The sequence below is a fragment of the Saimiri boliviensis genome, chromosome 1 (assembly GCF_048565385.1).
Source record: "Saimiri boliviensis isolate mSaiBol1 chromosome 1, mSaiBol1.pri, whole genome shotgun sequence".
In the NCBI taxonomy this organism is placed as follows: Eukaryota; Metazoa; Chordata; class Mammalia; order Primates; family Cebidae; genus Saimiri; species Saimiri boliviensis.
In genome coordinates, this window is record NC_133449.1 from 226361845 (window position 1) to 226388750 (window position 26906).

The 26906-nt window shown below is 40.0% G+C and overlaps 1 protein-coding gene and 1 long non-coding RNA gene across 3 annotated transcripts in view; one reads left to right on the forward strand and one right to left on the reverse strand.

Moving 5' to 3' along the window:
- Nucleotides 1-26906, forward strand: part of LOC141580875 (uncharacterized) — a 48967-nt gene that overhangs the window by 2983 nt on the left and 19078 nt on the right. For both annotated transcript variants that reach the window (XR_012513307.1, XR_012513313.1), the window contains exon 2: nt 10453-10569. This is a non-coding gene — a long non-coding RNA (uncharacterized LOC141580875). The remainder of the gene's footprint in view (nt 1-10452; nt 10570-26906) is intronic.
- On the reverse strand, nt 2-516 carry LOC141583779 (ubiquitin-like FUBI-ribosomal protein eS30 fusion protein). The gene has a single exon (XM_074395473.1). It carries the CDS (start codon nt 479-481, stop codon nt 2-4), a length of 480 nt encoding a protein of 159 aa, XP_074251574.1. The 5' UTR covers nt 482-516.

Below are 26906 nucleotides of genomic sequence, written 5' to 3' on the forward strand. Positions count from 1 at the left end.
GCTAAAGTCTTGTGATGTGTGACGATTTTTTTGGACTGAACCAAGTGGATTTTTTATTAGACAAAGCCTGAATTACCGAGGACTGAAGAGTTGGCATTGGGCCCTTGTTCTTGCCAAAAGTCGGTACAACGTTGACAAAGCGCTGGTTGTACTGCATCCGCCGCTGAGCCTGGCCTGTCTTCTTCTTCTTCTCCTGTTTGGCCACCCTAGGAGTCTGACCTCTTACTTTCCCAGCATGGGCCAGGGAACCATGGACTTTACCCCCAAGCATGCGGCCTGCTACTTCCAGGGTGGTCAGGATCTCCACCCCGCACTGGCCCAGGGTGGCCTCATTCTCCAGGGGCATGCCTGCCGGGAGCACAACTTGATCTTCCAGGGCAATGCCCTCCAGTGAGGCTACACGAGCCTTGATCTGGGCAACCAGCTCCTGGCCAGTTGCCTCGAGGGTGTGTAGCTCCTGGGTGCGGACAAAGAGCTGCATGCTGGTGACTGAACCGTGGTCCCAGCTGCTGCTACCATGAAGATGGAGTCGAGAAAGCATGTGTGATGATTTTTTAATGGTTTACTTTGGTAAAAGCAACTATGCAAATATTAAATTTCAAGTTAATTTAAAGTTTTATACTTTACAGGTAGCCTTCTGTGGTAGTCTATTTTTGCTTTGCTATAAAGAAATACCAGAGGCTGGGTAACTTAGAAATAAAAGAGGCTTAATTGGCTCATGGTTCCTCAGGCTGTAAATGCAGCATAGTGTTAGCATCTGCTTCTGGTGAGGGCCTCAGGGAACTTACAGTCATGGCCAAAGGTGAAGGGGGAGCTGGCATTGTCATATAGCAAGAGAGAGCAGGGTGGTGGAGGGGGGCTCCGATTTTTAAACAACCAGATCTCAGGTGAACTCACTGAGCAAGAACTCACTTGTCATCAAGGGGATAGTGGTAAACCATTCATGATGGATTCTTCCCCATGATCCAATCACCTCTGCCCAGGCCCCATCCAACATTGGGAATCACATGCCAACGTGAGATTTGGAGGGACACATCAAACCACAGCAACTTCTTTCTAGAAACAGTTCAATACAGAGACAGTGTACATGTAGTCCCATTCCTACACACTCTCTTATGCTTTTGTTAAACACTCACCAAACAGCTGCCATGTAGGGGTTATTGTACTACCCACTGAAAAGTATAGGCCTATTAAGATGGAGTACCGTTCCTTACAGAGCTCATATGCTACTTGAGGATCAGGCACACACACGCATACATGATAACGGAGGTGGGGGTGGGAGGCTGTAGATTGGGAGTTGAGGGACGTAAATGCAGTGATAGGAGATGCAGACAAAATGAAGAAATTAAACAAATTGACTTTCCCAGACAGGGGAGGGGAGGCTTTCTCAGGTAAGACTTCCCACAGAAAATAATGCTTAGGCTTAGTCTTGTAGGATGTGTAGAAGTTAAAAATATTAACTATTTCCTATGTGCCAGGCACTGCTCTGCATATTTTACACGTTAATTCATTTAAGGCCAACAACCTTGTGAGATAGCCACTACCATCCTTTTACTGGACAAGAGAAAACTGAGGCACAAAGAAATTAAGTAGTTTGCCTAAGGTCACACCACTAACAAAGACCCAGAGCCATAACGGGTGGCAGTTTTGCTCCAAACTCTGTGATTCTGATTTTCAGGCAAGGTAAAGGGGGTAGGTAAAGTGTGCAGAGATGAAATAGCTCTGAACTGAGGACACCCCAGAAGTCTGCATTGGATTGAATATTCTATTTATTTTTGGTTTTTCGAGACAGAGTCTTGCTCTATCACCCAGGCTGGAGTGCAGTGGCCTGATCTCTGCTCCCTGCAACCTCTGCCTACCAGGTTAAACAATTCTTCTGCTTCAGGCCTCCTGAGTAGCTGGGATTATAGGCATGTGCCATTATGCCCACCTAATTTTTTTGTATTTTTGGTAGAGATGGGGTTTCACTATGTTGGCCTGGGTGATCTTGAGCTCCTCACCTTGTGATCTGCTCATCTCAGCCTTCCAAAGTGCTGGGATTACAGGCCTGAGCCACCGCGCCCGGCCTGGATGAAATATTCTTTGTGAGCAGAGAAGTGGCAGGATGTTAGGCTATGTAGCCAAGGAGGAACCCACTATGAAGGGAGTCTGAGGTCCCCCTGGGAATGAACTTTACTCTGTGGACAGTGGGGAGCCACTGGAAGGAGAGGGGCCTCATTAGTTTGTTTTAATAAAGTCAATCTGGCCTAGGTGAAGGGGAAAGACTAGCAAAAAAAGAGACTCTGGTTTTGTATAAAATTAAAATTGCCAATATTTACTGCCACATTTTCTTCCCAAGATACTAAGAAAAAACCCAAACCTTAAATAGCAGAAAAGATACAGCTGCTCTGGCCTATATACAGAATCCTTTACTACTATCTTCTGCATGATATACATCTGTGTTTACTCAAGTCCCATATTTAATTGGATTTAAATAAGAATCTGAGCACAGTCACCCAGAAGGCCTGACATAAATAGAAGAGTATCAAGGGGTCGGAGAAGCTACATCCTGTCTGCTTCTATAGAAAGCAGATTCAAGGATTCCCCACCTGCGTCTTCTTCCCCCTCCTGGTAAAGAGCTGCTCCTGATGTCACGAAGCAACAAATGTGCACTTGGAGAGTCCCCATCCAACCACTCCCACTCCTTTCCTCCTCTCAAGAAGCCAACCACATGCTATGGTTTCGATTTATTTCTCTTGTTTATCGAGCACGATAAAAATGCTTTGTTCTACTTTTGGCTCTCACAAAGAGCCTGTTTTATCATCAACATAGCTGGAAAGCTGAAATAGAGTTGGGACTTTTGCCACAACTTTCAGGTTTAGGTTGGCAGGCACACTTTGAGTCTTCGTTTTCTGCTTAGAGTTGCCTGCCTGCTTTACGAGGAAGCTCTTAGTAGGTGAGAAGTGACCCAGGTATTGTGGCCTCATGATCTGATCATAAAGGGTTCATATGCTCAGGGTTAACTAGGTCTTCTCTTAATCATGACAGTGTATTATGCTTTGAAAAAACATAAAAATAATTAAAATATTAGCCTCTAATTCTGCCGTATAAAATAAGACTAATCATTGCTAAAGTAGTGAAATTGAACTGTATATAGCAACAGTATTTTTCCTTAATACTACCATTCCAGAATATAGTATTAAGGAAAATGGAATCGTCCTCTGAGAACTGAACTCTAAACTACATCATTGTTAAGGTGAGAGAGAGGCAAAATCACCCTAAGAAACACAGGAACTCGTGGCTGAGAAAGATGAGACTCATTTGATTGAGAGTATTCATATATTTAAAGGCTTAATGAGTTAATTAGCCTGTGGATGGTGGAGCATAAACCTAGCTGAGTCACTGGGGCAAATACTGGCTGTGGCCATTAGAGACTGTCTTTTCAGACTCCTCCAAATATTTACTTGTAGAGAAAGAGGCACCCAGTTATCACAATCTGGTCCCCCTAAGCATTTTGAATCATGCAGTTAACTCCTCTCTGCTCTGATTCCATCTCTACCCAGCAACTTTCTGATGACCATTTGGCTTCCTGTGTCATTTACCCGTGGGAAGAATACAAGCATTTGGCTGCCTTGGTTGTTATTGTTTCTCAGTGAAAATTAACAGCTGCTATACTGTGTTAGAGACCTGAGCCTCCTAGAGCTTAGCCAGCATCACTTAGCACCCACTAATTGTCAGGTTTTGATAAGATGGGGTGTCTCGATGTGGCAGGTGGTTGGCAGGAAGATAAGTGATTCAAATGGTGGCTCTTCGTGCGACCAGCAGTTTTCTGTGGCCACACCCTGACAGCCACACAATACTTTGTTGTCACCCTACATAGATTTCCCACCCTCCGGGCTTCAATTCCATTCCACGGTCTGTCCATCTAAGCAGTCAGAAAATCCTAGGAACTCGCGTTTATTGCCACTCCTCATACTTTGTTTTTAGGATTTGCATCCTTATTTGTCTTTCCAGAACAGCAGTTCCCAAAAGCCAGTGTGGGAACCATCTGCCTTAGAGGGACCAGCCTGTGAAGATCAAGGATAGGAATGCCAGGGCCCCACTCTAGATGTCCTTTATCTGGGGTGGTACCCAGGAATCTATTTAATAAGCTCCCTGGGTAATTCTGATAAACAGCCACATTCCAGAATCCCTGTCTAGATAAGTCGTTCTCAAAATTGGCAACACGATAGAATCACTCTTACAAAAAATGCCCAGGCTTTGCCCCAGACTAATTAAAACCTAATTTTTTTTTTTATTTTCTGGAGGTGAGATGTGGACATGGGTGTTTATAAAACACTCTCTAGATGAGTCTAATGTATTGTGAATGTTTTTGGTTCAGAACTGTGATTCTCAAAATGTGGCGCTAAGACCAGTAGCATTACCTGGAAACTTAAAATACAAATTCTCAGATTCCCTAAACCTTCTAAAGCAGCAGCCCTGGGGAGGGGTCCCAGCAATCTGTGGCTTAAACCTCTCTCGGTGATTCTGAGGCTTCACTGGCTTACACTGTTTCACTGTTACATTGAGCCTCCTCAATGATTTTCTGTGGCTAGTCCATTTTTTCCCAGATCCATCTTCCACAATAAAAATATGTTCACCTTGTCACCCTGTACTCAAAAGCACTGAGTCCTGGAGGTCCCTTTGACATCAGCAGTTTCTGCATCTTTCCTGCCAGATTTCAGGGGGAGAGTCCAGAAGAGCCAAGGTGGTTAGAAAGGAATGTGGGTGTTTTGGGCAGCGGTTATTTAGCAACTGCTGTAGAATTCCCTTCCTTCCCTCCTTCCTTCCTTCCTTCCTTCTCTCTCTTTCTCTTGTTCTTTCTCTCTTTCTTTCTGTGGAGTCTTGCTCTTGTTGCCCAGGCTAAAGTGCAATGGCACAATCTCGTCTCACTGCAACCTCTGCCTCCTGGGTTTAAATGATTCTTCTACCTCAGCCTCCTAAGTAGCTGAGGTTACAGGTTCCTGCCACCATGCCTGGCTAATTTTTTTTTTTTTTTTTTTTTTTTTTTTTTTTTTTTTTGTATTTTCAGTGGAGACAGGGTTTCACCATGTTGGCCAGGCTGATCTCGAACTCCTGACCTCGTGATCCTCCTGCCTCAGCCACCCAAAGTGCTGGGATTACAGGTGTGAGCCACCATGCCTGGCCGAGAAGTATTCCATCGTGCAGTTCCCGGTATAGGCTGTGCTGCTGTGTGCAAGGATAATACCAGCCCAGGGGTGAGTTGAACTTAAAGTAGAATATAGTCCTGCCCTGCATACACACCAAGAGTCTTGGCTTTCAAATTGGCCATCTTGACAATAACATACAATTTGGTTAAGAATTCATGCTGATTTTTCTTCACTAATGTTTATAGGCTTCCTAGTTCTTCTATAAACTCTACTGAATCCTTGTTCTCAGTTGCACAATTAGCTGTGAAACAGAGGCAGAGCTTACCTTACAGTAAGGTGAATGTGAAAAGGAGTCCTTCTGCCTATGAGTGTAAGGCAAGAAACAAAAAGGAAAAAAAAGAGAAATTGCGTAGAGTAGGAAGCAACAAGCAACTGACACCAGGAGAAGTCTCCTGTGCCCCACCCACAATGTATTAGTAATTTTTATATGTTTAGTGCCACTGTTACATATTGCTTTCATAACAGAATAAATGCTGAACATGAAACAAACTAAAATTGTTTAAGACTAAGCAGTGGAAAAGGATTCAGGCTTGTGAGCTCGATCCAGCATTGTTCCCAGTGAACTTACTTGGAAATCAAGAACAGTGTATGACATCTCTGCTGTCTCAAAACCCCCACATAATAGATACTTTGGAATAAAACTGGCTGGCCTAGTCCCCAGTAAAACCTAAATGTTACTACTGATTTTCTTATATCCTCCAGCCACCAATTAGAAATTAGAATAAAAACGACAAAAGAGAAATTTAAAGAATAGTCCTCCAGAGGAAGTAGACCATGTGGCTGCTTATTTAACACTGATTCTTCCTTTTCTTTTTCTGGGAAACCTTAAATTGCATTCAAGTGTGTACCTCCATTTCAGAGAGAATCTCAATGAGTTAGCTAACACAGTTCAACAGAAATACAGGAAGCTATATATGTAATTTAAAGGTTTCTAGTAGTCACATTTTTAAAAAAGTAAAAAGAAACAGGTGAATTAACTTTAATAATGTATTTTATTTAATCTGTCTGAAATATCTTGTCAACATAATCAATATAAAAATTATGAGATACATAACATTCTTTTTTTCATATTACATTTTTTTCATATTACATTTTTTAAATCTAGTGTATCTTTTTCACTTACAACGTGTGTCATTTTGGACTAGCCATATTTCAAGGGCTCAGTAGCCATTAGGGCTAGTGGCCACCATACTGGACATTGACGGTCAAAACCTATTCACGTTCCCCTGACTACTATGATGGATATGGGATCTATGATGGCCCAACTAGGCTGATAGCAAAGACCTTGCCTGTTGGCAAAGGCCATCTTTCTCTCTTCTGCTGGCAAGAACAAGAAAGAATAAAGGTCTCATTAAACCATGAGCCTTCTTGGAATTTATGAAGGGAACCAGACTTTGGATGAAATTGACGTTGAAATTAGCAGGATGGAGAGAAAAAAACTAGGGATTTGGTGACATTACTGGGATGCTGATTAAACTTGGAGCTTGCCCTGACTCTGAACTTTCTATTTAGTGAGATAATAATTGTCCCAATTGTTTTAGCCAGCTAGTGTTGCTTCCAGCTAAAAGAGTGCTAGCTATATACAATGTGCAAGCTGACATATTGTCATGCTCTGACCCTGATGAACATACCCCAACAAGGCTGTGAAATAGTAGGGGAAGAACTAACTTGCATGGATTGGAAGGGGGGAAAACCCCAAAATCAAACCATATGGAAAGCAGTTGAATTCACTGCATTAAACATAATTTTTAAAATGTACAACATGATAGCCACGTATTGAAGTCAGAATCATCTGCAAAGCATGCACGTTCACTTTCTCTTCCAGAGTCATGCGTCTGAATTCTGAGAGTGAGCAAAGCCCAGGGAAAAAAACTAAGCCTACGCCAGATTTATAAGAACAGTTATCTTTATAAAGACTATATGAACTGTAATACAAAGTTATGAAGCTGAAGTCAAAACTATTCAATAAAACGAAAGCAAGCAGATCTCAAAGAGATACCTTTAAAAGTATGGGTCTGGGCCGGGCGCGGTGGCTCATGCCTGTAATCCTAGCACTTTGGGAGGCTGAGGTGGGTGGATCACCTGAGGTCAGGAGTTTAAGACCAGCCTGGCCATCATGGTGAAACCCCCTCTTTAAAAAATAAATAAATAAATAAATAAAAATAAATAAAAGTGTGGGTCTAAGTTTCCCGCCTAGTGCTAAGTAAACATACATTTCAATTAGAATTAGAATGCACTTCAGGAAGTAAATTATTAAATGACCTACACATTTTTGATGTTTTTAAATGCCCAAACTCCCAGCTTTGGAAAAGAATGAGTCTTTAATTTATTCCCCTCCTGTTCCCAGCATTGCTAGATAGCTGGGGGCCCTGGATACTTACTGGGCTCCAGGGACCAAATGTGGGCATTGTCAGAAGGGGATTCCAATTAGCAGGTTTCGTTTCACAAAGAAGCAAAGATTGCCCTGAGGTGAAAAACTGTGTCCAGAGAAAACACCCTTGAACTTGAACTATCTTTTTTGCTCATCATTAGAAGTCAGCAAAGAATGTAGCCTCTCCTTCATTATCCACACTCTTCAGTAAAACAACAATAACAAAATGTATTTTCTCTTATTATGAAGGTGACAATAAAGACAGTACGTTGACCACATACAGAAAAGAGAGTGACCACTTTCTAGTGGTTTTGATGGCACTATCACTGCTACCAAAAATTGCCTTAGGTCCTTAGGGTCCCCAGAGATAAACATCTGAGGATTTTGCATAAGGCCCTTAGCGGGTGTTTTCAGGACTGCATAATTACCTGGGGCTTGTAAGAGTGAAAAGCGTCAGCTTCAAGGTTACTGAATAATGTATGGTTGCCTGTTGGTCTATTACAGAGAGATAAAGAAGAACGAAAATTCAGTCACCATATAAATCACAATTTTATTATCTTTTCCATTTATTTATTATTTCATTCAACACATTTGAAAGCATTTACTATGTACCAGGCACTGTACTAAGCACTTTAGATTCTATTACCATTGAGACAGCAGAGTTCTACCTGTTGAGATGTTCACAGTCTAGGTGGGAAGGGACATGGAGAATGAAGAATAAGCAAATCATTAATTTCCCAAAAGGAGTAGGGTACCTCTGGGCCCCTGAGGAGGCCAATGAAGCTTTGCCAGTTCCTTTAATAGCTTCTCATTTTTTCTCATCAGCAGGACTTTCTCCATCCTATACTTAATTTTTTCAATCTTTAAACATTTTATTACCTTTCTGGCTGCATAGTGAATTTATTGTCTTCATACAGACTGGTAGAAGATAGGGAGGAATTTTTCTTTTGGATGGAAGTGTGTAAACACTTTTTGGTTGCTAAAGTCAATATTCAGGCCCCTCCCTGAGCAACCCCTCTCTCAGTCCCTGTGCACTGGTACCCATATAAAAGTAAATAAAAATTTTAAACATTAAGTTAATATTTATTCATAATATTACATCCTAGTCTTAAAGAAGCTCAGACTTCAGAGCCAGACTGCTTGGGTTTGAAACACAAGCTCTACTCTTACCAAATGCATGATGCTGGCAAGTTGTTAAATCTCTCTCTTCCTCGGTTCCTTCATAAGTGAAATGAGAAGTTCATAGGATAGTATGGATGGATGGATGTATAAATATAACTACACAGACTTATTCTGAGTACTGAATAAATTAATATACTAGCACCTGGGATACAATATGAATGATGAGACTAAAGAGGAATTCACACATCAATTATTTATTGACCCCTTTAATGTGCCAGACACATTCCTCTCAATACAAGAAACTTATGTTGCTGTTTAGTGATTAGATTTGATGATCAGTAAGAAAAATGAATTTAAACTTAACTAGTCCTTGAAAGTCCTTAGGAAGTTACCTTTTTGGAGACCCACAGCCCACCTCTCAATATGTCTAGCACTGTCGATTTTTCCTTCCATGTTAAAACAAATTGTTGTTTCTCTGATTGAACATCAAGTAGTATAGCAGGCTTGCTCATAGGGACCATGTTCCACCGAAGGGCCACATTTTGAAAGAGCCCGTGTTGACAGGCCTGATCTGAGGAAAGCAGACTTCCTTTTCTTGTCGTGGTCATTTAGTGAAATGGCAGGCCAGAATTGTGACCCAATTTAAATAATTTGTTTCCTCCTCTTTGACCAACTCCTCCTTTTGTCTGATTTTGCCAAGACAGAATAATTGAATTAAGAAAAAAATTAAATATAAAGCAATTACCTTTTACTAAGCTCTTGAGGTGTAACCCTTACTAATTTTCATTTGGGAAGGGTAATTCAGGCTGTGTCATGTAAGACATAACAGTGCTTCTCTTCTGAGATGTCGTATGTTACTATTTCCCCATGTTATTTCAAATGATAGCAACATTAAAACACTTTTGTATTATACTTCCCTGAACGTTAGCACAATTGGGGCACTCTTATTGCCTTCAAAGCTAAGACCTTGACCCAAAACCGCCACCATCTCTCACCCAGGTGGTGGCAACAGCCTCCTCACTGATGTCTCAGCCTCTAGCGTTGCACCTGTCTTTCCCCACAAGAGGAGACCAATAGCCTGAACAGCCTTACAAGGTCCCTCCTGTTCAGCACCCTGTAATAAGCCTCAATTCGTTCTCAGTAAAAGCCAAAATCTTCCTGCTCTTTTTAATTATCAAAGTTCATTTCATTGTCCAGGATATAGCTTACCTTGAAATTTTATGAGTGCAAGAAAAAAATGTGACTGCTGCTGTTGCTGGTTGGCGTATTCACACATAGAGTATGGCATCTGTCTTGGTTGATTGTGTTGTTCAAGTCTTCTCTATCGTTACTCACCCCAAACTCTCAATCCCCTCGTCATATTTATCACCTTCTAACGCAATATAGTCTTGCTTATTATGCTTAGTGTTTATTGTCTATCTTGCCTTGCTAGAATGTAAGCTCCACAAGGCAGGCATTATTGATTTGTTTCCTGATGTATCTCATTTTTCTGGAACAGTGTCTAGCACAGAGGAGTGCACAACAAATATTCATTGGATGTTTGAAGAATGTTCCATCCCAAGCGAAGATAAAATAAAACAGTAACTTATCTATTTATTTTGAGACAGGGTCTTGCTGTGTCACACAGGCTGGAGTGCAGTGGTGTGATCACAGCTCACTGCAGCCTCAACCTCCTTGGCTCGAGTGATCCTCCTTCCTCAGCCTCCTGAGTAGCTGGGACTACAGGTGTGCATCACTACACTTGACTATTTTTTTTTAAATTTTTTGCAGATACCAGTTCTCAACATGTTGCCCAGGCTGGTCTCAAACTCTTGAGCTCAAGGGCTCCTCCTCTCTCAGCCTCCCAAAGGGTTGGCATTATAGACATGAGCCACTGTGCCCAGCCAGGTATGTTTGTTTCTATACCTTTTCTTCCCTTTATTACTCATCTCACCCACAAATACGTCTTTTACTCTGTTGTCCCACTGATATGGTATCAATATATTTTGGTCAACGTTTTTTATTCTTATGGGTTATATACTTTTTTAGTCAGAATATCATTTAAGGGTGGATCCAGGCTTTGGGGGCTCTCTTCAAGAAAAAGAGTGAGAAATTAAAAATACCAAAAGTGCTTGGAAGGAGACTCTTCAGGCTCCTTCATTCCAGCTGTCATGTTGAGATGGGAGACACCACACCCCTTTCTTTCCATTGTGGAAGGAATTTCAGATAGTAGCAAACAGGGGCTTACACTGATAGTTTCCTAGCATAAGCTATGATGTTAATGATACGATTAAACTAAAAGGCAAAGAGAAGATGAAGCAAAGAAAAGTAGTTTGATTCTACTAACATGTAACAAATTAAAGTGATTTACCCAAACCACTTAAGGTTAATTACAAGGAAGCACGGTGTAGACCATGAATGTTATTAGTCTGACAGATTCACTTTGGCTGCCACAGACGATAGCACTTGATTTTACATCGAACTAAGGAGTTTCTTCAGCTCCTGACACACAACCCAAAGCCCTCCTGCCCCCCCCCCTTTTTTTTCATTGTTTTAAAATCAGTGGAAGGCTGCAAGTGAGGGAAAGGAAGAGAGAGAATCAAGAGCATGGAGGCATACAGGAATCTGAGGAAAGGAAGAGGCTGAAGACGTTAGTGTAGTATGTGTAGTCCCGGTTGAGTTTCTGTTCATCTCCCTTCAATACCCATTCTCTATCCAAACAGCAATGTGGTGCTTTGTTTCATTACTTGTTTAATAGAAGTCTTCTTTCCTAGATTGGAAGCTTCCTGAGAGCAAGGGTCCCATCCACCTCCCTCCTGCTCTCCCTGCCACACGTCTCCCTCCATGTGTCTGGCATATTAAAGGATTTAATAAATAAATGATGTGCGAATTCCTTTTATGAATGAGTAAACAAATGGAAGGAAATGTGGCTCTTAGAGTCCTCCACTTAGCAGAACATCTCCTTATTCTTCTTGTTTTCTTTATTTCATTTATTTCTACACCAAAGATTTCTTTTGCTCCTGCAAGGCTGGAAGACTTCAACCCCTGAATGGGAAAGTCTCTTATAGCAACTGCCTTCATCAAAACTTATTAGACCATAAAGGCATCTAGTCTGCATTCTCTCCCACCTACCACTTTCATTTTATTTGCGTTGTGTTAATAATCAAGGCAGAGCAGGAGAAATGAACAATATTACAGTATTTCTCTTTATCTAATGTGAGCATACATTTGGGCAAGTCACTATAAAATATTTGATATTTTCACAGGGGAGCCAATGACTTGCAGTCTCTGAAGCTGGTGCTTTAGTTTATTTGACACATTTTCCATAGTCATGTTACCAGTAATTTTAGAGTTCCCAGGGGAAGAAAGATTTCTCCTCCCCAAGTTCAGTAATTGTCATCCAAAGATCTGAGAGCTGTACCACTTGCTTCTTGATGTTTGGTTAAAGAAAAAGTTTTATGAAATGTCCTTTCTATTTTCAGAATATATATTTAACATAGAAAACCTGCTGATAATTGTGCCAGCACTTAAGCTATTGTTTTTTGAAAGGGCCTATTCTGTTGCATGTGCCTTTTAAATGTAACATCTTTAAAACCTGAGTTCAAAGGACCGCCTCTCCTTTCATTAAACTGTAGGGACTTTGGAATGCTGTAAATTCATGTTCCCAGTAATTCTGGTCCTGGAAAAATTTCCTCTTCAACACCCTCTGTCCTCTGTTGTCACCTCTCTTCTCAGCCTCCTTCTGATGTCCAGCTTTGTGATTCTCACTTCCTGAGATCACTCGAGCATATGTTCCGTCTCCGAGAGGAATGTGTTGAGAATTAGTCATCCATAAATGTGATTATGGATGATAATGAGCCCTTCTCAGTTGAGGTATTGCAGCTTAGCAGACTTTCGAAATATTATCACTTTGCACAATGTGATTTTACCCAATGTTCACAACAACTCTGTGAAGGAGAAGATGTGGCTAGAAATATTTCCATTTGTAGGTGACAACACTGTGATTCTGAAGGACTAAATGATTTGCTGATAGTGATGTCACAAGACCCCACCACTTAGCCAAAGGTAGCCATTGGGTCAGGGTATTTGCTCTATAATCCTTTCTGTGTTCACTAGAAAGATGTTACAGGACCCCACCGCTTACCCAAAGTTAGCCTATGGGTCCAAGATTTCCTCACTATAGTCTCTATGGGTTTTGCCAGAAAGATGTTACAGGAAAGGGGTCTGGATCCAGACACCACGAGAGGGTTCTTGGATCTGGTGCAAGAAAGAATTCAGGGCGAATCTGCAGTGCAAAGTAAAAGCAAGTTTATTAAGAGAGTAAAGTAGTGAAAGAACCACTGCTCCATAGACAGAGTAGGATGTTCCTGAAAGTAAGAGGAGAAATGCACCTGCCCTGAGTACAATGATCGTATAGATGGGGAGATGTGTTCTGCTACAAGGTTTGTGATAAAGGATTAATTTTCTTAAATCCTGTATTTTGCAAGAATCGATATTATTATCGTTAAAGCAAAAATAGGAATGGCTTTGTTCTCCAGCTTTCGGAATATCTGGACACGCCCAAGTCTGAGTCTGTTTAGTAAACATTATTAATTTGTTCCCTTAGCCAAAGATATCTAGAGGCTAGGAATGCCCTTCTGGGAATGCAACCTGCAAATCCCAGCCTCATTTCTTAGCCCTTACTCAAAATGGAGTCATTCTGGTTTAAATGCCTCTGACAGTGACACAAAAAGCAGCAAAGTCTGAACTGAAAACAGGCTGAGTGAAGATAGTTTTGCATTTTTCTGTCATCAGGTTACTAGCATCTGGAATGATCAGATGACAAAATTGTAAGCAAAATAGTTGGCAAACTGGAAGGACTGTGCCTGCACACTAATCTTCCAGCCCTTCCCTGATCTTTGAATTATCTGCTCTTACTTCTTTGATTTCACATTTCCCTTCTCCTCATTTTCAAACAGTATCTTCTACTTTCCTAAGCAGATTCCTTTCTCTTTGTGTTCCTTGGAGCATCCAGTGTCTTTGGCCATATTCTTTGTTCACTTTATACTCTCCACATGCATCACCTTAGGTATTTCTTTGGTTTAAAGCACCATCTTTAGGTTGATGATCTAAAAAACCCAAATCTTGAACTTAGGTAAGTCTTTGCTGAGTACCATGCTGGTGCACACAAATGCCTACAGGATAGCTATTCTGGATGGTCAACTATTGCTCTAATAAGACATAGCAAACTCATCTGCCAACTTACAGACTGAACATTTGTGTGCCCTCCTCATCCATAACTTGATGCCCTAACTTCCAATGTGATGGTATTAGAAATTGAGGCCTTTGGGAGACAGTTAGGTTTAGATAAGACAAGGAGGGTAGAGGCCCCAGTGATGGCATTAATGCCCTTACAAGATAAAAAGAGATACCAGAGTGTTCTCTCTTTGTCAGGTGAGGATACTCTGAGAAGATCACCATGTGCAAGCCAGGTATTGGACCCTCACCAAGAATCAAATGTGTCAGCATGTTGATCTTGGATTTCCCAGTCTCCAAAACTGTGAGAAATAAATGTCTGTTGTTTAAGTCAAAAATACTGGTTTGGTATTTTGTTATGGCAGCCTGAGCAGACTATGACTAAGACTCCTCACCTGCTACCCTCACTATTGATTACAATATGAAATTCAAAGTTTGCTATTTTCCAATTTTAGAAAGGCCATTTTCCAATTTTGTTGCCTATCAATCTACCCTGCTATAGTTTGGATATTTGACCCTTCAGACTTCACATCGAAATTTGATCCCAAAGTTAGAGTTAGAGCCTAAAGGGAACATTTGGATCATAGGGGTAGATCTCTCTTGAATGGCTTGGTGTCATCCTTGTGGTACTGAGTGACTTCTCACTATATTAGTTCCCATGAGAGTTCTCCTATGAAATGGTTGTTGAAAACAGCCTGGCACCTCCTCTTCTCACTTGCTTCCTCTCCCATCATGTGATCTGCACATATTGGCTCCCCTTCACCTTCCACCATTATCGAAAGCTTCTTGAGGACCTCATCAGAAGCAGATGTTCTCACCATTCTTCTGGTACAGCCTGCAGAACATTGACCTAAATAAACCTCTTTTCTTTACAAATTACTCAGCCTCGGGTATTCCTTCACAGCAACACAAATTAAGACAAAAAATGGGTATCCACAAGTGGAGTGTTAAAAAAAAAAAAGATACCTGAAAAATGCAGAAGAGGCTTTTAAACTGGATAATGGGCAGAGATGGGAAGAGTTTGGAGGGATCAGAAAAAGATAAGTTGAGAGAAAGTTTGGAGTTTTTTAGAGATTAGTTAAGTGGCAGTGATCAAAATGCTGATAGAAATATGGGCAAGAAAGGCCATGCTGAAGTCTCAATGGCAATGAGGAACTAACTGGGAATTGCAGTGGTCACCCTTGTTATTCCTAGCAAAGAAGCAGAAAACTTGACTGCATTGTGTGCATGCTCTAGGGCTTTGTGGAAGGCTGAACTTAAGAGTGATGACCTAGAGTATCTGACAGAAGTTATTTCTGAGCAGCAAAGGGCTCAGGCTGCTGTGTGATTACTTCTAATTGCTTATGGTAAACTGGTAGAGAAAAAGGAAACAGTGGAAAATTTTGGAAAATTTACATCCTGGCCACATGTTAGAAAAGAAAAGAGTATTTTCAAGAGGGCAATCCAACGGTGTTGGGAAGACAGCACTTGCTACAGAGATTAGCAGAGATATAAGCAGGCAGGTGCTAATAGTGAAGACAACAGGAAAAAGACAATTTCAAAAGTATTTCTGAAATTTTCAAGGCTGAGCCTCCCATCACAGGCCCAGAGGCCTCAGAAGACAGAATGGTTTCGAGGACCAGGCTCAGGGTGCTGCTGTCCTTTGCCACCTGGGCATTCTACTCTCCACATCCTGGCCACTCTGGCTCCAGCCACAGGTCAAGTAGCCCCTGGTACCACTGGAGCCACTGCTCCAAAGGGCACAAGCCATAAGCCTTGGCAGCTTCCATGTGGTGTTAGGTCTGCAAGTGTGCAGAATGCAGGGGTGGTGGTGGAGAATTGGCATCTGCCACCTAGATTTCAGAGGATATATCAGAAAGCCTGGGTGCTCAGTCAGAAGACTACACAAGAAAGACTACTCCTGTGGAAAGTTCCCATGGCAAGACTACTAGGACAATGCTGAGCAGCAATGTAGGATTGGAGCCTTCACAGAATCCCCACTGGGGAATTGTCTAGTGGAGTTGTGGGAGCAAGGCCACTGCCTTCCAAACCTGAGTTATAGAGCCACTGGCAATGTGTACCCTCAGCCTGGAAAAGTTAAAGGCATTTAATTCCAACCTGTGAGAACAACCATGTAGGCTACATCTAGCAAAGTCATGGAAACAGGGCTGCCCAAGGCCTTGGCTTCCCACCCCTCTCACCAGTGTGCGTTGGATATAGAACGTGCAAGCAAGAGGGATTATTTTAGAGTTTTAAACTGGAATATTTGCTCTGCTGAGTTCCATACTTGCATGGGGCCTGTTATCCCCCTTTTTGGCTGATTTTTTCCTTTTGGAATAGGAATTGTTAAAATGCACACTTCAAATGAATAGACTCCCCCAAACAGGCTTTGTGTGAGCAATATGACTGTTGACTCACCTGGGTGCAGGTGGGCCGAGGCCAAAAAGGGTGTCAGGGAAGGGTGGAGGGATAGGAGTTGGTTTTATATGTTTGGGGTAGGCAGTGGAAAGTTACAGAAGCTACAGTTGGCAGTTTTTTGCAAGCTGGGAGGGGATTGTACGTTTGCAAGCTGGGAGAGGGTCATAGGGTGTGGAGTTATGAGGTTGGCTGAGATCAGCTACAAAGTCCAATGGCCTTGTCAATTGAGGCTGGAATAAGAAACTATAGAAGAATGTCTCAGGTTAGTTAGGTGCTGCAGGGGTTGATCGTTCTTCCTTCCAGCTACTTCAGGTTTTCAAATTCCAGAGGCCCTCAAGAGGTGTACATGGGGGTCACAGGAGTCGCCGTGCATCAACGGTGTGGTCAGACCTTACAGGAATGTTGACCAACTTGTTTCATCATTGTATCTTGGAAGCAAATAACTTGCCTTTCATTTATTTCTTTTTCCATCCGTTCACTTTCAATCTATGTGTGTCTTTGTAGGTGAAGTGAGTTTCTTGTAGGCAACATATAATTAGGTGTGCCGATTTTTTAAATTCAGCCACTCTGTCTTTTAATTGGAGAATTTAACTTTGATTGCAAAAAAAGAAAGAGACAAACAAAAAACTGTACACATTAACTGCCTCCTTCCCCAAATTTTGAATTTTTGATGTCAAAATTTGCTTTTTTATATTGCCTGTCTCTTAACAAATTGTTGTAGCTATTGGTTTTCATAGTTTTGTTTTTTAGTTTTCTTCTAAAGATATAAGTGGTTTAAACTTATATTATAATATTAGGATTGCAATATAACATCACTTATTTTCCCTCGAAGTCTGCCAAAGTGATGTTAATTGTAGTACCACTCAGCAAGTGACTTAAACTTTACATTCTTATAAAGTCCCTCTGCATTCTAATACCTCCTACAGCAGCAGATTTCTCACTATTTTACCAGGATCCTGCTTTTCCCATAGGTTCTCCCTCTTTTCTTTAAGCTGTTTTCAACTGCGTGCCCCTCAGCCATGAATTTCCTGTTTCTTTCTAGTGCAAAGCAGTTTATTTTTCTCTCGGTTTTGCGGTCTCCTTTTAAACTGTTGTATATGCATCTCAGCCAGTACAAATTAATATTGTGAAATAATTTACAGAACGCTTTGCAGCCTAAATAATTCATCTCAGTCAGGTGCTGGAGAAAAACAGCAGCAGCCTGAAAGCCCTAAGGTAGAAATCAGGGATGAGCTTTAATGACTATTTAATCTCCTCTTCTTTTCTTTTGTCCTTTCTTCCCCTCGCTGCTCCTTCCACTCCGCCTCTTTCCTCACTGGGTAACACAAACCTTCAGAGAAGTACAAGTGACATAAGCTATATACCTAAGAGAATACGTATATATTTGACAATGTGCTACAGAACTGCTTTGTTCATTACACATTAGTTGCTCTTCCCTTTATTACTAATTATTTGGGAATGATGAATCCTTAAAAGCTTACTGCAATGTCAGGTTTAGTGCTTGAGCAAACATAACTAACTTTGATGTTGTACTTGTTTAGCAATATTAACATTTTTATTCTATATTTTAGCATTATAATTAAAATTAATGTTTAATAATCACACACCACACAAACATACAATAGAGTAAGTGCACTTAGAAAATGATGCCTTTTCACTTTTTTTATATACTTTTAAATGAGCCATTCCAAAATATTTTACCCCAAAATATACTTCTTTGACATATTTCAAGATAACTAGTCACAGTGGCAAGAATCGCAGAATAGCTAAAAGATGCTTTTTGCAGGAAGGAGATTTGCATCTGTAGAGAAAATCTGCATTGGTATGTCCAGATCTTGAAAAGGTTAACTCAACCACAGGCTACTGTCTATTCTTTCTGAGAGCTGCAACATGTGAGGTTTCATCTGCATCACAAGACTGCCTTTGCCCCATGCCTTCTTTCTCTCTCCCTCCCATAACGTGTCTTGCCATGCTCCAAGCCCCTATTCTTTCTGTAACTTCAAGATGGTATAAAAGTATCAACCATCTGGCCCTCTCTTTGAGTTTTCCTATTTTGTATGACTCTTGGGTGCATATTAACCAATTTTGTATGTCTTTTCCCTTATGAATATGCCATTTTCCACTTGATTTTCAGTGAAACTTCAGAGGGTAAAGAGAAAGTTTTCCCTTGGTCCCTACACTTTAACAGATTAAAATAAAATTTACATACCATAAAATTCTCACTTTTAAAGTGTAAACTTCTGGGGCCTTCAGTGTATTCACAAGGTCATCTAACTATTACCACTATGTAATTCCAGAACATTTCGTCACCCCAAAAATAAATCTATTATAATATCCATGAGCAGATACTCTCAGTTTCTGTCTCCCCCCAGCTTCTGCCAACCACCAATTTCTTATCTTTCTCTATGGATTTGCTTTTTCTGGGGATTTCATAGAAATGGAATTAGACAAGATAGGGCCTTTTGTGTCTGGCTTCTTTCACTAACCATAATGTTTTCATAGTCATCCATGTTTTAGCATATATCAGTACTATTTCTTTTTATGAATGAATAATATTCCATTTATGGATATGCTACACTTTGATTATTCATTAGTTGATTTGAATTGTTTTCACGTTTTGGCTATGATGAATAATTATTCCATGAACATTCGTGTGCAAGTTTTTGTGTGAACATGTATTTTCAATTCTCTTGAGTATATACCTAAGAGTGGAATTGTTGTGTAACTCTACATTTAACCTCTTGAGAAACTGTTAAACTGCTTTCCAACGTAGATGCATGATTTAAAATTCTCACCAGTGTCATTAAAAAATTACGTTAGATGAAAAATACACTTATAAAGCAATGATAAATCTATTGCCTTGAGTAGAATTAAACAGGAGACCATTGTAATAAAAGAGAGAAATTGAACTGAACTTTGAATACAACAGGGGCAGCTGGAGAGTTATAGCAATGGGCAAAGTGAGGGAGTCCGTGCATGGAAAAGTACCAAGAAGAACCTGGTTGGGCACTAAGGGTGAATGGTTCTTGTTAAACTGGCTTGGCACAATTTTTACTAATGTGGGCTTGCAGACCAAGGCCAGCAGGATAACAATAATGCCTAATAGAGAAGAGGTCTCAAAGGAGGCTGGTTTGACCAAGAAGGGAGTCCTCCTCACCAGTGTTGTGTAAGGGTTCCAACTTCACATCCTTATTAACATTTGTTTTCGTCTGTCTTTTTGATTGTAAGCATCCTAGCAGGTGTAAAGTGGTACTCATTGAGGTTCTGATTAGCATTTCTCTAATGACTCATGCTGTTAAATATCTTTTCATGTGTTTATTGGCCATTTGTATTTCTTCTTTGGAGAAATGTTTATTCACATTCTCTACCCATTTTCAACTGGGTTATTTGTCCTTTTGTTTTTGATTTGGAAGAGTCCTTTATATATTCTGGAAAGCAGACTATATAAAGGACTTAGCAGATACATGGTTTGTAAATGTTGTGTCCCATTCTGCAGGCTATCCTTTTAGGTGCTTGATAGTGTCCTTTGAGGCACAACATTTTTATTTTGATGAAGTCCAATTACACTCGAGGGTCATCTGCAATGATTCACTGCCCCAGTATATAGTGTCTTCCCCTTGAGTGATGGAACCTGGGATCTGCTTCTAACCAATACAATATAGCAGAGATGATGGGATATCACTCCTGCAATTGCCTTATTATGTAAGACTCTGTCTTAATGGATTGGAGAGAGAGTTTCTCCTGCTGGTCTTGAAGAAGCAAACAGCCATGATATGAGCTGCTTATTGATAGGGCTGGGAACTGTAAGCCATCTTCAGTTGACAGCCAATAAGAAACGAGGCTTTCTCAGACAGAAAACCAAAAAGAAAGTAATTTTCCCAACAACTGGAATGAGCTTGGAAGCAGATTCTTCCCTAGCCAAGTCTTCAAATCAAGCCAACACATTGTATGCAGCCTTATGAAATCTCATTGAGGTTTTGCTTAGCGGTTGACCAGAAGACCCAACTAAATTGTGCCCAGATTTCTGACTCACAGAAACTGTTAAGTCCGTGTTCTTTGAAATATTTAACTGATAATTAACATTTGTTAATATTAATTAACATTTGTGGTAATTAGCTACAGCGAAAGAAAAGAAATACACCTTCTACACTAATACTTTTCAATCTGTTTTAATCCATGCCCTGTTTTATAAATGTAAATTTAACCCTCTGTGGTGTAACCTAAGATAAAAATAAAATATTTGACAAAAAAAAAGCAATGACATAGAATTGCTTTTTCTTCAACTAATATCAAAATTATTTCCAATTTTGATGTTTGCCTTAAAATCCAGAAAAACTTCAAATAGATTAAGTAACTTGCCCCAAAATTCACAAAAATCAGTTGAAGCTGTCACCGTTATTTGCTGACTCCTTTCTAAACAGCACATTCAATCTTCTTAAGGAAAGAGACCACATTTAATATTATAAGGATCCTTTTTCTGAAGGAAAAATGTGACAAGTAGTCTGATAAAGAATATTTTTTCTGTTGGTAAATATATTAATAGGAAAGGTCTTATGATGTTTAAATATTAAGTCACATATATTTGCACATTGTAAACATTATCACTGTTGAAAACATGAAAGTGACCTGAAATCAGGGCCATATGAGAACTCTGTGTCATAGAAAGCATAATTAGCCAGCACAGTGTCTGTGGGTCCCAGATTGCTAAGAATCACTTTGGGGCATTATTTAAACATACACAGCCCCCAATCTCCAGAGCAGGGACTGGGATTCTGAGTGTTAAATAAATGCCCAGGTAAGTTTATGATTAGGTATATTTGGGAGACTGGATGATGTGGGAAATACACCTGCAATAATTAACTGATTAACAACTAGATTGATGTATAGATATTCAAGTGTTTAATTGCTGATGTGCAGGCTCACTCTCTTTGTTGTGTCTTCAGGGAAAGTTTAAGTAAAAGACGCGTGTCCTGAAACACAGTATCAGTTAAGTATGAAAGAAACTAAAAGCAAATGCACTGAATTTATTATACAATTAACTTTTATTTTTTTATCTTTATTTTTTATTTTTTATTTTTTTAATGCATTTTAGGTTTGGGGGTACATGTGAAGAATATGAAAGATTGTTGCATAGGTACACACATGGCAGTGTGATTTGCTGCCTTCCTCCCCATCACCTCTATCTGGCATTTCTCCCCATGCTATTTTTTTTTCTTTGAGACAAAGTTTCACTCTTGTTGCCCAAGTCAGAGTGCAATGGCATTATATTGGCTCACTGCAACCTCCACCTTCTGGGTTCAAGTAATTCTCCTGTCTCAGCCTCCCAAGTAACTGGGATTACAGTCATGCACCACCACACCTGGCTAATTTTGTATTTTTAGCAGAAATGGGGCTTTGTCATGTTGATCAGGCTGGTCTTGAACTTCTAACCTCAAGTGATCCCCCACCTCAGCCTTCCAAAATGCTGGGATTACAGGCATGAGCCACCATGCCAAGCCAGTTGACTTTTATTAGTAACTTTTTTTTTTCTGTTAGAATATAAGACCCATGGGGAACGGAAGTATTATCCAGAATAAATATTTTTTTGAATTTGTTATTACTAATATTATTTTTTAATTTTAACTTTAATTTTTTTATTTTAATTAATTTATTATTTTTATTTTCTTAAAAAAAATTTTTTATATATATAAAGATGGGGTTTCACCATGATGGCCAGGCTGGTCTTGAACTCTTGACCTCAGGTGATCCATCCACCTCAGCCTCCCAAAGTGCTAGGATTACAGGCATGAGCCACCGTGCCCGGCCTGTTATTACTAACATTATTAATGAACATGTGAACATGTTCCACTTATCTTGAAAACAGGGCAAGCAAAGGAAAAAGAGGTCTCTTAGATTGGCAAAATAGATCGGATCGTAAAACTAGAGTGAAAGGAAACACTCAATGGCTTCTCCATTTTTAAGAAACTTTCATAATCAAGTTTGAATCTCCTCTGAATTAACTGAGTGGTCCAAATGGAAAATTTAAAAATACCTTTAAACACACAAACACACATAAAAAACTGGCTTTCTAGACCTTGAGGTCAGCAAATAGATCTTGCCAATTTTGATAAATCAGATGCAAATGAATCAGAAACATATGTATTCATATTTTGAAATAGGGGGAAAGTGCTTAGAAAATGTGTTTAGTTAATGCCAAAGTTTAAATGTTTCAGAAGTAGTCTGCACCATTCTCAGAAAACAAAACACGCTCACTCTGTCAGCATTCTAACTTCAATGTATTTATAAAGTGTCATTTAGGCCTAGAACCAAATTAACGGAAAGAATCATCTTGCAAAACAATCAGTATTTTTACTCACACATGAACACTGACCTGGCTGGTCTTTATTATTCTTAGTCCATCACATAGTCTTTAATATTTATTCCTTCTTTTTTCCTATCCATATTACAATACAGGAATAGCCCAAAGGTAAGTGGTTTAAACTTCAGTACATATTTATTCCTGCATCTTCCCATTGGTTGGTGGGTATTAACAAATGCAAATAGGCAGGTGCCATAGCTCAGGTCTGAAATCCCAGTACTTTGGAAGGCATAGAGGAGCAGAACATGAGGTCAAGAGATGGAGACCATCCTGACCAACATGGTGAAACCCCATCTCTACTAAAAATGCAAAAACTAGCTGGGCTTGGTGGTGAGTGTCTGTAGTCCCAGCTACTCTGGAGGCTGAGGCAGGAGAATCTCCTGAACTCCGTGAAGTGGAGGTTGCAGTGAGCCGGAATCACACCACTGCACTTTATCCTGGCAACAGAGTGAGACTCTGTCTCAAAAAAAAAAAAAAAAAAGCAAATAATATATGTAATCCTACATATATTCTTCAATGTGTGTTTGGAAAAAACAACCAACAAAACACAAAATTATTATAATGCTGAAATACCACAGTATGAACTTGAATCGTAACTGTAATTGCACAGTTAAGAAGGCACTATATAAAGAATAATATATTGCTGGGCACGGTGGCTCACTCTTGTAATCCCAGCACTTTGAGAGACCGAGGCAGGTGGATCACGAGGTCAGGAGATCAAGACCATCCTGGCTAACATGGTGAAACCCCATCTCTACTAAAATACAAAAAAAATTAGCCTGGTGTGGTGGCCGGTGCCAGTAGTTCCAGCTACTCAGGAGGCCGAAACAGAAGAATCACTTGAATCCGATAGGTGGAGGTTGCAGTGAGCCAAGATGGGGTCACTGCACTCTAGCCTATAGACAGAGCAAGAGTCCATCTCAAAAAAAAAAAATGAAAAAAAAAAAAGGAATATTTTGTTTGCTACATAACAAACTAGATTTTTTTTTCATTTTAAATTTGCTTTAATATTGAGTTGCTATTATTGTTCAATTTTGAAGCTTTATTTTTATGTTCAATAAGAGGTTATTTTTATGGTTATGGACTACAATGAGACAGTAACAAAAAACAAACAACCAAATAAAACCCCGGTGTTTTCATAAATTCATTAAGACAGTCACTCAATATACTAAAAGAACAAAAACCAGTTCCCCAATCATCAAGCCTGCTACCAGAATTCACTGGTTATATGACTGAATGTACTAACCAGTTTGATCAAAGCAGTTCATCCTCCTCAAATGTCTAATACCCTCTTTCTAGATACTTTGTGAATGGAATGAGTCTCAATCTCTAAGTAGCATGATAGCAAATTGTCAAAAAGATTTTGCTGTTCAGTGTTTCTGGAAATGGAACTCTAGAGCTACTTTACTAAAGCCTTTAAAATTGGAGATAATTCAATAGGTCTGAAAAAAAAGACTCCCAAGAAACAGGAAAATAAAGGGATTTATGTAGAACAGATATTAAATCTATAGCATCATATAAATTCTAGCAAAGAAAACCCGTTCTGACAACTTACAATGTTACATTGATTAGAAAAGTTTTGGAACATTACCAAGGTCCATGAAAGGCATGGGAATTAATTTCAAAGGAAAGGGAAAAAATTAAAAAATATTCTTTCCCTCTGCACTGAAGAATATTACAGTATAATAACAGTACAAAAGTTTCTGGAAAGTTGCCATATGTCCCATGGAAGAAGAAATAACATGCAACAGTAGGTGTAATTATAACAAATACCAGATCACTAATATTCTACTCCCATTGTCAAGTGATTTAAAGTACCCAAGAAATGCCAATGCAAACTAATTTCTTGAATTTGCTTTTTACTTTTGTGTATAAAGGAATGGTACATTGTCTTTATAACATGTAATGAAGAAGCCTGATTTTTCCTCTTTTTTCCATCTTGCCTGACACAGAAATAAGTTAAAAAATGAAAAGAGATGGCTTCTATGACTCCTCACTTGAATGGTTCACAGTCTTAAGCTAGGCAACACTAATCAGTTTATAAAAATGTATCTGGCAACATGGATGTGCTTGTGGGACATTATGTTAAGTGAAATAAGCCAGGCACAGAAAGACAAGTATTGCATGTTCTCACTTATATGTGGGAGCTAAAAATGTTGATTTCAGAGAAGTAGAGAGTAGCTCTTCTTGTTGTATTGATCCCTTTACCATTATGTAATGCCCTTCTTTGTCTCTTTTGATCTTTGTTTGGTTAAAGTACGTTTTCTCAGAGACTAGGATTGCAAACCCTGCTTTTTTTTTTTTTTTTTGCTTGATAAGTATCCCTCTATCCCTTTATTTTGAGCCTACATTTGTCCTTGCACATGAGATGGGTCTCCTGAATATAGCACACCAATGGATCTTGACTTTTTATCCAATTTGTCAGTCTGTGTCTTTTAATTGGGGCATTTAGCTTGTTTACATTTAAGTTTACAATTGTTACATGTGAATTTGTTCCTATCATTATGATGTTAGCTGGTTATCTTGCCCATTAGTTGATGCAGCTTCTTTATAGCATCAATGGTCTTTGCACTTTGGTATGTTTTTGCAGTGGCTGGTACTGGTTGTTCCTTTCCATATTTAGTGCTTCCTTCAGGAGCTCTTGTAACGCCGGCCTGGTGGTGACAAAAATCTCTCAGCATCTGCTTGTCTGTAAGGATTTTATTTGTCCTTCACTTATGAAGCACAGTTTGGCTGGATATGAAATTCTAGGTTGAAAATTCTTTTCTTTATGAATGTTGACTGTTGGCCCCCACTCTCTTCCAGCCTGCAGAGGTTCTGCTGAGAGATCTGCTGTTAGTTTGTTGCACTTCCCTTTGTGGGTAACCCGGCCTTTCTTTCTGGCTGCCCTTAACATTTTTTTCCTTCATTTCAACCTTGGTGAATTTGACAATTATGTGTCTTGGGGTTGCTCTTCTTGAGGAGTATCATTGTGGGGTTCTCTATATTTTCTGAATTTGAACACTGGCCTGCCTTGCTAGGTTGGGGAAGTTCTCCTGGAAAATATTCTGAAGAGTGTTTTCCAGCATGGTTCCATTCTCCCCATCCCTTCAGGTACACTAGATCAAACGTAGATTTGGTCTTTTGACATAGTCCCACATTTCTTGGAGGCTTCGATTATTTCTTTTCACTCTTTTTTCTCTACTCTTCTCTTCTTGCTTTATTTCATTGAGTTGATCTTCAACCTCTGGCATCCTTTCTTCTAGATTGATTTGGCTATTGATACTTGTGTAAGTTTCACAAAGATCTCATGCTGTGTTTTTCAGCTCCATCAGGTCATTTATGTCCTTCTCTAAATTGGTTATTCTAGTCATCAATTTGTCTAATGTTTTTTCAAAGGTTTTAGCTTCCTTGCATTGGATAAGAACATGCTCTTTTAGATCAGAGGAGTTTGTTATTACTCACCTTCTGAAGCCTACTTCTGTCAATTCATCAAACTCATTCTCTGTCCAATTTTGCTCCCTTTCTAGCAAGGAAGGATCCTTTGAGGGAAAAGAGGCACTCTGGTTTTGAAATTTTCAGCTTTTTGTGCTGGTTTCTTCCCATTTTTTGTGGATTTATCTACCTTTGGTCTTTGATATTGGTGACCTTCAGATGGGGTCACATAGTGGACCTCCTTTTTGTTGATGTTGATATTATTCCTGTCTGTTTGTTAGTTTTCCTTCTAACAGTCAGGTCTCTCTGCTGCAGGTGTGCTGGAGTTTGCTGGAGGTCCACTCCTGACTCTGTTTGCCTGGGTATCACCAGTGGAGGCTGCAGAACAGCAAAGATTGTTGCCTGTTCCTTCCTCTGGAAGCTTTGTCCCAGAGTGGCACCAACCAGATACCTTTCAGAGCTCTCCTGTATGAGGTGTCTGTCGGCCCCTACTGGGAGGTGTCTCCTAGTCTGAATACACAGGGGTCAGGGACCCACTAGAAGAGGCAGTCTATTCCTTATTAGCTCTCACATTGTGCTGGGAGATCCACTGCTTCCTTCACAGCTGTCTGTCAGGTAGAGATGTTTAAGTCTGCTGAAGCTGTGCCCACAGTCACCCCTTCCCCCAGGTGTTGTGTCCCAAGGAGATGGGGGTTTTATCTGTAAGTCCCTGACTAGGATTGCTGCCTTTTTTTCAGCTATGCCCTGCCCAGTGAGGTGGGATCTAGACAGGCAGTGTGGCTACAGAGGCCTTGCTGAGCTGTGGTGGGCTCCACCCAGTTCAAACTTCCTGGCAGCTTTG